At 35.3% G+C, this 13,532-nt stretch overlaps 1 protein-coding gene across 2 annotated transcripts; it reads left to right on the forward strand.

Annotated features, from left to right (window-relative positions):
• Positions 1-99: 99 nt before the first annotated feature.
• Positions 100-10,754, forward strand: LOC124410943 (ubiquitin-conjugating enzyme E2 H). Of its 2 annotated transcripts, none has more exons than XM_046889691.1 (6): positions 100-659; positions 1,286-1,876; positions 5,213-5,289; positions 6,906-7,073; positions 7,559-7,687; positions 7,789-10,754. In XM_046889691.1, exons 2-6 carry the CDS (start codon positions 1,824-1,826, stop codon positions 7,923-7,925), a joined length of 564 nt encoding a protein of 187 aa, XP_046745647.1. In that variant the 5' UTR covers positions 100-659; positions 1,286-1,823; the 3' UTR covers positions 7,926-10,754. The 2 variants fall into 2 exon arrangements, with proteins under 2 accessions (XP_046745647.1, XP_046745648.1); XM_046889692.1 differs by lacking the exon at positions 100-659 and adding an exon at positions 708-820.
• The last annotated feature ends 2,778 nt before the right edge of the window (positions 10,755-13,532 follow it).

Consider the following 13,532-nt stretch of genomic DNA (forward strand, 5'->3'; position numbering starts at 1 on the left):
GTAGGAGTGCGCAGCGTGTTCGCACGACAAAGAGGTACACGGATAGATGTTTTTGTCGATTTGGAGAGGGACGGAGGCGCGCGGCGGTGGGATTTCTAGGTGAAACAGTCAGTCAGATGCGCCAAGTCAGAGGGCTGACAGGTCGCGGAGTGCGAGCGTGAGAGCGAAAACGATGAGAAAACTGTAGTAGATTTCTGGAATAAGATATACGTGCGACAGGCGAACTAGAAAGAAAATAAAAAGAACAGGCTCGAAGTGCAGTAAAATAGTGTTGATATCGAACAGGGGTGAGAAGGCGTAAAGAAAAGCCTGTAGCGAGTTTTAAAGAACCTCGCGTGCATACATAATAACTAAAGGAAAAACGCAGCACGTATGTGTATGCATAGATCGTCGTTGCGTCGTGCATCGTGTGTAACATACATACGAACGTACACCGTACGTACGTCGGGTTAAAGAAAATCAGCCCACCAATCAATCCTCGTCGAAATGATTATCTAGCATTAGCGTAAACTCGTCGTTTTCCTGCGACGGCTGCAGTGGAGTTTCGTGACAAAGAGGAATCGGTTGGTTTTACGCCACTTGCGGACTGACGGATTTTTCGATATCCTAGGCCAGCTAGCTGGCTAGCCACTTTGATAATTACGTGGACCCTGTTGTCGGTAAGGGAGATTTCTTCTTTCTTCGATAGTGTTTTCTTTTCACGAAGAAACAAGAGAAGAAGAAAAATCTCGCGTACACATTTCGCCTTTACGATAAATAGTACAGATAGTATATGGAATATACCGCGACAACAAAGGAACGTCAACGAATCTCAATCGCTGTTGTTTCCTCTGGTTGCGCATAGGTATAAAATATATACGCGTGCATACATTGGATGTGTACATACATTAACTCTACCCACACACGAAACTCGGACGTGTTTTGTTTCTGGCTACGCAGCTGCTCGATTCTTTGTCTCCCTCTTTCTCCGTCCATCTATCCTTTTCTCGCTCACAATCGGAGGATCACCCTGCGTGAATTTACTTGCATTGTGAATCGTTTTCCCGAGTCGCTTCGTCTTCTTTAATTTTCTTTGTTTTAATTCCATTTTTCAATTTTAATCATCCTTCTCTCGTATCTACTTGGTTTCTTCGTCGCGACGTGTTTTTATATACTCTCATTATTTTTTTCCCCTCACTTCACATCCCCCCCACCTTTTTCGCCCACTCGTAGAACCGACCGCCCATGTGTATAAAGTTGTGATGACCGTAAGGTCTGCTGCAATTTCATGATTTCATCAATCCAGGTCGTCCTACCTTAGTTAATTAAACAACGAGAGGGTGACTAATCGTCCTCCAAAGTGCGATTCAGTGTACTCGGACAGTAAAGATTAGCAACTTTACAACGACAAAGACAGTGCGGAACAACGTGCATAATAAAAATAAGTGAAATTAACCTAAAGTTCAGTGTGCTGCTGCGGGTTTTCGGCAAATCTGACGAACCTGATTATCAATATTGCTATCGGTAGTGGAGGTGAAAAATACCTAAAGAATATATTTCTTTTCCATCTTTCTTTCTATCCGTCTAATCGTGTATACAGTGTTAATGTTACGCCGAACGGACTGGAGGAGAAATATAATCCCCGCGATCGTGTTTACCGTCATCATCGCTGTCACATAGGCAGCAGGCCCAGCCACTCGATCGGCAAGCTGATCGGTCGATACGATAATAGTTTTGGATATTTATTTATTTATATTTTAATTTCTATTTATTTTACTAATTTTTTTTCCTCGTGTTTTGGTTGTTGTTGTTGTTGTTGTTGTTGTCACTATTAAACAAGAAACATGTCGTCACCAAGCGCTGGAAAACGACGTATGGACACCGATGTCATCAAATTGTATCCTTGACTCGTAAAAGTAGCTAGTGTACACGCATAATATCTAACATACTGTAGAAAGTAATTATTATTGACACACGTGTTTTAAATTACGATACACTAGACGTTCTTAGAGAATCCAATAAGTCATTCATCCGACGTTTCGTCAGTAACGCATCCATCCATCGCACGCACGCATTTTTACGTATGTGTAAAATAAATGATTCATTTCAACCATGCTCCGACATCTTGTATACACTTTGGTACTTCCACGCGTTTAATTTCGTTCAAAATTTTCTCCAATGTCATCATTCACTCGTGCTTCATAACCAGTTTATATGCTCGTCAATATCAGGGGCCCCATTTGGTACGTCCCTGGCGGCACCCCCTCCTCGACGACTGTCGCTAGTTCTCCATCCCTCCTTTTCTCTCTTTCTCCGTCTACCGCACAGCTGTTTTTAACAACCAGCTGATTGCTGTACTCACGCACATGTATAACACGCGCCTCTTGCATGTACGGGTTTCATGATTTTTTATTTTAGAGGTTGGAAAATCGAGAGTAGAGAGAATGAGAAAAACAAATTTGACCTAATTTCTTGCAGGATACGAATTTCCTTTAACTCGCAGATCCTTTTTAAACCCTTATCGTTTTTGCGTATTCTAAAAACTTTCTCTTTCCCTCACCCCCCTCCCAGACCTCTATCCTATCGAAAGTTTTCTCATTTTCAATTCTACGTGAGCGATTCAACTTTCTTTTTATTTTTCAACTTTTTTCGCTAGGCCATATTTTCTCAATCGTTTCTATTCCGTTTGCTTCATCATTCTATCGTTAATTTATTCTTTCAATTTTTACTTTACTCTCTGCCATTTTGAAATCGATTCGCGGTTTTTCTCTCTTTAACCACGGTTCGCGAAACTGGCGGCTGCGCTTTTCCCATATAATAACACGAATTCAGAGTGTACGTATGTATATACAGTTAGATGATATTATACGGCCATACAGCTGTTTTTAAACAGCTGATCGAGTGCCTACAATGTACACAGTAAATATAACGCGCGCGGCAAGGTAGACGACATATTAACCCTTTGATTGTGAGTTACACATTATTGTGCTGAGTCAACTTCTACAACAAGATAGTATTCTATGGTTTTTGGGAATTTGACATTAGATCCCAAAAATTCAAGATGGTGGATCCAATATGGTGGCCGAAAATCCAAAATTTGATCGAATTTGATCAAAAAACTCTGCAGGTGTTTGCGAGGTCGCTTATTGGATTCGCCATTCTGAATTTTCAAAATCTGATTTCAGATTCGTAATCAGCGGCCCCAAAAACTCTTGGACAGAGTTTTCGCTCCGGATTCGATCGATTTTGAAATTTTCGTTCGCTATATCAGACCCGCCATCTTGAATTTTTAAAATCAGATACCAGATTCGTAATCACCGACTTCACAACCTTATAATTTATGCAAAGCATGCAAGCCCCATACGTGTAGAGGAGTAACTTTTTCGGAAATGAATTACTCCTTCAATTTTCACGATTTTTTTCAATCATTTGGCATCTAACAATAATAATTTACAATGTATCGCAATAATTACTCAAGAGCATTGAAAAGCTATAAGTCATCTAGTAGAAATAGTTAAAAACCGCAAGGAAATATATGTATGTCGACAAGTTCTCCAAGTATGCAAAAAGTCATGTAAAATAGGCGATAAGAATACTTGCCACTATTCGACTCAAAGGGTCAATTCGCCGTCGCGTCGTCGTTGTTTCAGCGCTTTGTCTAACGCGACGGAGATTTTCGTTAGCTTCTTTTTACAGTTTTCTCTACACTCTAAGCCATATCATATGTATACATATATCTATATATCGCACGCACATGTCTTCTTTTTACGATGTCTCTGCCCCCGCTTTTCCCTCCTTCTCCTTCTCCTTCTCCTTCTCCTACCTTCACCCTCGTTCGTCGACCCTCTACACATTCATCGCTATATAATGTGTTCGGTTATCGTTATAGTTATTATTATTGTTATTATTTTGTGCCATTTTATTTTCTCTTCTTTTTGCCGTTTTTTTTTTTTTTTTTTGTTTTATGCTTGTTTCTGTTTTCGCTCTTATACATTCGGTATACTTTAACGTGTAGGTTTCTCGCTCCGCAAAGATCAATAACGGTTCTACAGTTTTACACGTCGAATCGTTTTCTCTGGCTATCCTTTAAGCCAGTTACCTCGATTTTTGGTGGGGCGCGATTTATGTTAGTTTCGCGAGGTAGCAAACAACGAAATATAACAACACTTCTCTTGCATAATGTATGCGGTGATGTCTGCGGCAGATTTAACAGTTTTATTTATTCATTTGATTGTTTATTTTCTTCTTTCAATTATCAACACCTGGCGTATATGCAGTTGAACGATGTTATGTTTAGTAGAATTATTATATGAATAGCTAAACAGTCGCAATGTGTACAAACATTTAACGCATAATGTTATTTGGTAATTTTAAATCAATAAACCGATCTTTCGTTTTTGCTATTTAAATAACTTCTACGGTATACGTATTATACTCATGTATATCATACGCGTGATAACTACACGACGTGCCATATACTCTAAACTATACGTCAACACACCATTATCGACATCCTACGTTGATAACGAATACGATAGGACGGGAAACTTGCGATTTTTATATTACGCTAAGACGCCGGTCTAGCCGATTATTGTTGTTCGTTATTATTATTGTTCAACGATGTGAAAAAACTTTTCTTGCGCTCCTTGATCAAGACAGTTGTTCATACCTGAGAAAAAAAAATTGTTATTTTGTTTTTCATTTTTTTTTATCAAGCTTTATATGCATAAATAGACTTTGACTCGCAGACTTAAATGGTGAAACATAAGTCGGTAAATGGTCAGATACGAATGGATAAAATTCGACGGTTTCGAAGTCAGCAAAGAAAACATACAATGATAATTCGACCCGCTTATCCTCTCCGCCCTTTCCATACACACAACATCAATCATTATTTATATCCTATATATATATATATATGCATTGGAAAGATATTGTCATTGTGAGTTGAAGAAGCTTCAGTTTTCATTTTCACAAACGTATATCAATTCGATGTAACCCTTGCGCTGTCGCGGGTCAAGGCTCGTTATAATTTATAACATTGTATCATTACCAATACGCTTCGCAAAGCCACTCGTGGCGTCTCTCTTTATCAGAGGAAAGAAAAAAGTCATGAAAAGATGCAGAGATAAATCGATACCTTTGCGGCAATATCATACCTACTCACACCTACCATGCTGTTGATTGGATAATTGGTACTTTTCCTTATTTCGAATATTCAATACGTAATCAGAATCGAAAGTAAACACGAAGTGACGATATTGGGCGGTCTCAACGAATTTTCGGTGAAATTCTACGGACCGAGAGGAAGTAAGTATGATGAAGGTTTATACTACAGTAACATGTTATATACACAAGGGAAATGGAGAAAACGCGAATGAATAAATAAATGAATAAATAAATAAAACTGAGGTCTTGTAAATAAAATGATGCAACGTGGAATGTTTAGCTTTCACACGTGGTATTTTATATAACAATAATGGAAAAGATGTCGGTTTGCATGTATATAATTTGTTGAATATATTATACGAAAGCTAAACATCGAAAGATGAAAGGCGATGAAATATGCGGATTTGTCATCGAGCGTGAAATGGAAGATATTCGCCGTCTGTGTAACGCGTTGCTTGGTCTGCAGGAATGTGAAATATTCGATTAAAAAAGACTTATATGTATGTTCATGTAGAGTATATAATTTATATTAAAACAAATGAGGAGAAACATATAGAAATAAAAAATTCCTCCAAAACGTGTTTAATCTATATATGTATATATCCGTATACAAGTAACGCGTTACGTTTACAACCACGCAGTTCCTAAAATAAGTTTCGAAAAATACTCTCTGAGGACGCCGCAGATCGTGGCGTGTTTGTGCCGTGCGACCTCAGAAAAAGGCGTACAGTCCAGATGCTGTATGTAGAAAAAACCTGACATTGCCATTTTTCGATATCGTTGTTTCTTTTTTCTAATCGTTGGTAGTCTGAATCCAGAATTTCGACCAGGTTCCCTATCGAGCATCGGTCGCCATCTTGAATTTATGGTTTCAGTCAGAAAATATCTATAATAGATAGATAAAAAATTGTTATGATCAAAATTGTAGAGAATTCAGTTTCATACAAGTTTAGTTATGACCATTTAGTCAACGGTTGAAAATGGGTGAATTTTATTTGACAAAAACAAATTCCCTGGTAAATTCAAAATGGCGGACGAAGCTAACGCAGAATCTGGTAGACATTTTTTTTTACACTACCAATCCACCCTCTCAACGATTAGAAAAATTAAATAGTAGTTTCGAAAAATTGCTAATTCAAATGTATATTTCGACTGGACTATATAATCAGAAAAAGGCGTAAACTTGAAGTAAAGAAATATATGTAACGAGTGATCGTGTACGAGGATTCTTTCTGACGCTTGGAAATGAGTCGATGAAACGGATTCTGTTACAGGCACTTGTTCTACATACATAAATATTATACAGACATACATGTTACTGTCCACATATCATATTTGCATTCACGCAGCACGCGATTGATTTATCGTATAACTCTGAAGATCGAAGAGGGTCCTTGTGGAAATTTACGAACTGTAACGAACGAACGTGACCCGCATGCGCGGTCTTTAAAATCAAATTTCGAACACCGATTCGTCGCAATCAATGATTAAACGTACGCGTACATACATGTCTAAACGCTTCTCTGCGATCTGGGCCTTGGCCATGGTTCTCTGCTGACGAGTTTTAAAATAAACACTGACAAACTTCTTTGCCTTGACTTATTACACTGCTCGCGATGTTCTTACAGCCTAGCGCTTGCATTCGTTGCAATTTTCGTTACGGATTTGTTTCATCGAACTCATACCGATGTTATTGAAAAGAAAAAAAAAGGGAAAAAAAAACTCTCATTTCAACATTTTTTCTCTTCATATTCCAGCGCCGTACGAGGGCGGAATATGGAAGGTCAGAGTTCATCTGCCGGACCATTATCCATTCAAATCCCCGTCAATTGGCTTCATGAACAAAGTGTATCATCCCAACATCGATGAAGTCTCGGGCACCGTTTGTCTCGACGTTATTAACCAGGCATGGACTGCCTTGTACGGTAAGAAATTAACTATTCTCAACTATTCCGAGAAATTGGATAAAAGTTGCGACATTCTTTTACTGTCAGACAAAAATCGTCGCTAATTTTATTCCAGACATGTTTTCAGGGTCGACATTTAGACCGTAAATTTAAAATCTGTTTCTGGACGATAAAATAGGTCGAGATATTTCGTATGATATTTCGCCAAATGATGTGAAATTTTTCTCGATGCTTTCGAAATTTGAAAAGTTTTCGCAACAGATTTATTGCCTAATATTTCGCTATAGTTTTCTGTATTACTGTCACTATTAGACAGTTTTATGCATCATCTTTTCTAAAGAAGAATTTTCAAAAATCTCGGAAATATTCGTGGAACGAAATGATTCAATTCCCTCATCCATACTTTGTAAAGAGCTTCAAGTTCGCCAAAGGATGAATGAAAAAGCAGTAAGAAAAGCATAATCTGAATAATTATCGATTGCTTCTATTTTTCTCTTTCACAGATTTGTCAAATATTTTCGAATCGTTTTTACCTCAACTTTTAACGTACCCCAATCCAATTGATCCATTGAATGGAGACGCAGCCGCGATGTACCTTCATAAACCTGAAGAATACAAGAAAAAAGTAGCCGGTAAGACAAAAAGCAATCTACAATAAGAAAAAAAAAAAGATACATATATTTGGTCATGTTTAATTTTTTTTATGAAAAAATGCGTTTTTCTTGCCTCACAGATTACGTTAGGAAATACGCGACAGAGGAAGCATTACGAGATCAAGAGAATGGGGGTACAGGAAATGGTGTTTCGTCGGACAGCGAATCGTCGATGAGTGACTTTAGCGAAGATGAAGCGCAGGACATGGAGTTGTAACCAAATATCTTATCACCCGTACCCATATCCTTACTCTTAAAGTCCAGAAAAAACAACATCAATGATATTTTGTTTACAAAACATAAAGTGCTTAATTTTTGATCATATATTTATCTATACACATCCGTTATTAGTCATCTAATTAATCTTCCACAATGTGGGATTCATCAACGATTGTGACCGTGACAATGATGATAATGATATCGTCAATGGCAATGACATGAATGATGGTATATCGTAGAGGATCACTTGTTATTTATTGAACTTGCGTTTTCAAATCATCGATGATGACCATCGTCGCGTTTATTCACTAATTAACGTCAACCTCACACTATCGCGCTTTATATTATTCTACGATAGTGTTGGATTTATTGATCTTATTGTTTTCCCTTCTTTTTTTTTATACATTCGTTTTTTCCCCATGTTTTTTATTCGCGCTCGAGTTTTAAGATACCACAAAAGAAAATGGAAAAAGAAACACATATTTGTATAGATTATTAATTGTCAGTCACGTTCATCACTGTTCACATCACTGATAAGAGTAAATGATAATTGATATTTTTGCTGAAGAGAAAATGAAAAATAAACATATACATATACTACATATGTATGTATGTTTAAAAAGAAACTAATCAAATTTTCGAAACGAAATTCAATTACTTTTTATGCCACATATTTTTGAAATCCTGTGGACTAATCCTGAAAAAATCCCCAGCTAAACTCCCAAAGTCATTTTTAAGATCCTACGTTATCCATCCTCATCCTCATCAAGATTCCTGAAAAATTTCAATCACAGGATGCAAAGCAGCGACGATACACAGCTGGGATTTAAATCTAGCTGCAAACGTCATCTGAATGAAGAGATCGCAACTGATTCAGCGGCGCCGAAAGCAACTAGATCTTCCATTAAAGACAATTTTACTCTGTGCCGCCTTCAAAGAACCGGTGAAAACAGCCGCAGCGAAGCACCCTTCGTCACGCTTCATTCTAACAATATGGACGTGGACCTGGATAATTTTGATGAGAACAGCGTCGATGTTATCAACTGACATTTTGTATCTTAAAATAACTCTGGGCAGGTTTTGTCACTGTTGTGCACAAAAGGTTGTGTCCTGTTAGAATCCTGAAAAAGAGATATCGAACCCCTGAGGTGGTTTAAATAATACGAAAAAGAATCTGAAAGAACAACCCTGAGGGTTTGTCGGCATCGTTTCAAATGAATTTTTTCTCTGACGTGACAGTTGAATAAAAAATGTGAAAAAATTAAATGATCGACAAACCATTTAACGCATCATTTTATCTGGATACTGCATTCATATTGCTCCGCTCAGATATGACGATGGTAGATTTTTCCTCTCAGGTTTTAGCAGAGACACCTTTTTGATGTGACACTGTAATCGTCAATCGAATTTGTATATCTAGTTTTTCATTACTGCGAAAATATTCACTCTGTATCTACTTTCTTTATATTATTGATAGTAAAATTCAGACAATTGATAATTATCATATATTCTTATGCTTCTTTTACTTTTTAATTGTTGTAGGTTTATGTACATAACAACTATTAAAGCTAGAGATAATCGTATTGCTGATAAATTTTGAAAAAAAGTTGAAAGAAAGCAAAGTACACTGATTCGCACTTGTTGTCAGCCATCTTACGTAAATACATTTTTATTATTAAACATCAAATTGGAAAAATCTGCATGAAATTATTATACCTACTTTTCTGGAAGATGTGTAAGTTATGAAATTCGCTCAAATACCTTGTGATATATCACCTACACGTACAGCTTATACCAATGAGCTGAATTTCGTACAACGAACAAACGTTTTCTTTATTAATGAAAAAAATTCTTCGAACCGTCGATTCTTTGCTGTCTAAAAAAAATTCTTACTCTTGAATATTGTTATAGATTCGTTGGATAATTTTATAATCATTAAAGTACCAAGGATTAACTTTCTTACTTTATTCGTTTCAAATTTGTACATTAAGAGCGCAGTTTCTCCAAGTCTCAGGTTGTATACTTCCTTGATCTTCTCCTTAATGTTCATTTACAAGCTTTACAGAACAAGAATAGACATCATTTTCAAAATATGAACTGCAACTGTTTGCTTAACTTTTTTATCCAACTTTAATTTCAACTTTCCTAATCATACCTTACACTCGAAAAATTTGTCAAAGCTGTTCGAGCTATTTTCTTTATCATGTTTTTTCTCACTGATAATCAAAACAATAACACTAACGATAGTAATTATTTTTCAAAGTATTCAATTTTTCTTTCATCTTCCTGCATTGTTTCCTTATCTAAACGCGACACTCATCATCCATGGTATTTGTGTGAAATTATCTACAACTGTTAGTTGTCCTCTATTCAAGGCACAGTGGCACAAGCAAACGAGCAGGATAAGCGTGGCTTGAAGAATGCCACATAGAATGAGTACATTTACCTTAAGTACCAGATTTGCAATGAAATTTTTTAATCAGTCACATAATAAGGTTTGCTGCAATACCATACAGGATTTCACGTTATTTCAAGTCAAGTTGTTCGTATGGTTGAAAGAGGAGAAATTTCATAATTTGGAAATGACATTGGTGGACATAATTAAGAATACATTTAGCTGTTCTTATTGCTGTTAATGTTATTGTTATCATTATTGTTGATGTTATTAATTCTTCAAATATGTAACTAATTCCAGCGGTATTAAAATATGGCAAAGTAAGATCATATTCGTAGATCTCAAATAGATCTCAATTGCAGCGTAGTTTTATTAATGTATATACACGTTTATTATGTACTGGAAAATATCACATACAAGGTACCAGATTAAAACAGAAGGAGGAGGTACAATGGTTTTTGCTTTCTTCGTTAGCTACGCTGTTATTAATCACTGTCTAGGTGCACACTTAAGTATAATGGAATCAAAGGACAACCAAAATGAGTCATCATCATTTTTAACATAGAAATAAGGACGATAGTTAGGTTTTGAAATTTATCTCCCCGTTTTGCAGCTATTAACTAACTGTACATTTATTCATCATCTTGCATATAAGTATAAATTATTCTCACGAAAAACTTTTCTCATAGTACCAATTAATTACAATTCTTTGGCTTATTTATTTTTAGAACGATATTCGATTCAATTACGCAACTCGTACATGTTGTGGCGTTAGATGCGTCTTCATTTTTACTTCAATCATATCTTAACTATTGAAATATGAATAACAATAACAATAATAATAATAATAATAATAATAATAATAATTGATTGTGACGAATATGTATGGCAGCCTTCGAAGCTGGATTGATATTCCATCTCTTTAAATTCAGTCCTCTCATTTCGTCGACCAAATTTTGATTTAGCGACAGTTCGAGCTTCCATTGTATTTTCAGTCCCTACTTGATTGAAGAAAATATTTGTATATTTTTATTTTTGAATAGCCACAGCGTCACTATTTGCAAAATGAAAAAAAATCTGACGTCACAGCGTCATGTTTGTGTTGGACGTGCGGTTTCACCTCCGTAGTTGACCTCCTTCTCAATGAAAAAAACAAAATGATCGAAGATGCACGAATTGATTGGAATTAGGACCGATGGAATGTTGGTGGTCGTATTTCAATGGCAAAGAGTAATTAATTGGTAAACCAAATTTGAGAACCCAAAAGTTGAAGATACGATATAAGTATATTTTTTTAATGTAACAACGATTCTTCTGTTGTTGAAAGAAAAAGAAGATGAAAAAGTCAACAAAAAATAATGGCAGGAATAAGATTCGAAAGAAGAAAAAAAAAATTTTTTGCAAAATAAAATATAAATGAGATAATCGTAACAATCAATTCAAAAATGGTAGAAGAATTTGCGATTGATTAAATTGCAATTATTCAGCGACTTTAATAACTATTCCGCACTATCATACGCATAAATATTGATTTATGAGATATAAACGAAACGAGTTGCGGATAATAGCTAAAGTTCTAAGGCTTGATCAATAAATATAATATTTGTGATGCGTACAGCTGGGGAGAAGGAAAAAAAAAAGAAAAAAAAAAATTACAAATAATAATAACATTAATGATAATAATAGACTTAATTGTATTTTTTCGCGAGATTGATAATATTATGTGATACGTATTATATGAAGAACCTTCGAAAGACAAATTAGAAATGAAAAAGGCACGGAAATTTTTTTTTGAACTTTCCTTTTTTCATTTATTATCAATTTCGAATTTGTAAAATAATCAATAATAATAATAATCGATGACTAACGTTAATGTAGTTCAATACTATACATATAATATCATTTAAGGAAAATATCGTATTGACGTAATCACGATGACGGTATGTTCTAATTTATATGTAGATACATATAACGCCATGTATTTTATCGGATGGGGGGGGGGAGCAAATTTTTTATTATTTTATCAAACATGTAAATTAACACCGCTAAATTAATGTTTAAGAAATCAGCGGGGCATGAACGTAAATAATTTTGTACCCGTCAGTGCGCAAGACCAACTCGAAAAAGAATTGATATTAAGATTAATTAATTGAACGATACAAATGGTATTCGTAATCTCGTTATTGGACTACGGATATTGGGTATGTATGTACACTTTATAGCAATACTGCGTCGTGTTTTACGGCACGTAGAGCCCACACCTAATTAATTTTTCAACGCCTTATAACGTTTGAAGTTATAATACATGCATCACATTTTTTGGAGTTGCGATAATCCGTTCAGAGAATTGAAAGTTATTATATTGTCTAGGTTCTTCTTTCAATGTTCCTCAAGAGAAAAGTTGCTAAATCCGTTGACTGGATCTAATAACGATATTCGTCACAGGTACATAAGTTAATTAATCATTGAATTAATAATGTGGATAAACAAAGTCGTTAACTCTGGGTTCTCGTTGCTACACGACGTTTACAATGAAATTTAATATTACAAATATTTATTATAAATAAAAAATATTGATAAAATTGAAAAAAAAAAGAAACTTATATATAATATATATATATAATAAATATAAATGATGAATATATTATACTATTGAATTACTAATTATGAAGCAAAATGCAATTTTTTGGTACAATAAACTGAAAACGTGAATTTTTGGCGACTTGTATATTACAATACTGTACATGTGTTTACATTGTGCTCAGATTTCTCTTTTTTCTATCAGTTGCCGAAAATTAATTTTCCTAATTGGTTGGCATGTTGTCGTTTTTTTTTTTTATTCAAACCACTTATTAACATTTTTTTTTCATTCGAATTGTGATACGAGCGCGATATTTAAATTCAATTCTGTTCCCACTTTTTTTTTTTAACGCACAGCGTGTAACTGCAGATTAATTGGAGTTCTCTGGAATGAACTAAACGACATATAAATTAAGCCTGAGCGTTCTACCTTACCGATGGAATATTCGATCAAAAGATTGCGCGCGCAACCCTTTCTATTCCAATATTCGCGGAGCAATTTTCCATTTGTCCGTAAATCATTGACATGACGTTACTCGTTAACACCGACCTTTTGCAAGTATATACAACATCCTCTGATTAAGACTAGTTTTCTTCGTTTAAAATTTGATTGAGCTACCGTTCGAAAAA

This window comes from Diprion similis, chromosome 10 (genome assembly GCF_021155765.1).
Source record: "Diprion similis isolate iyDipSimi1 chromosome 10, iyDipSimi1.1, whole genome shotgun sequence".
Lineage (NCBI taxonomy): Eukaryota > Metazoa > Arthropoda > Insecta > Hymenoptera > Diprionidae > Diprion > Diprion similis.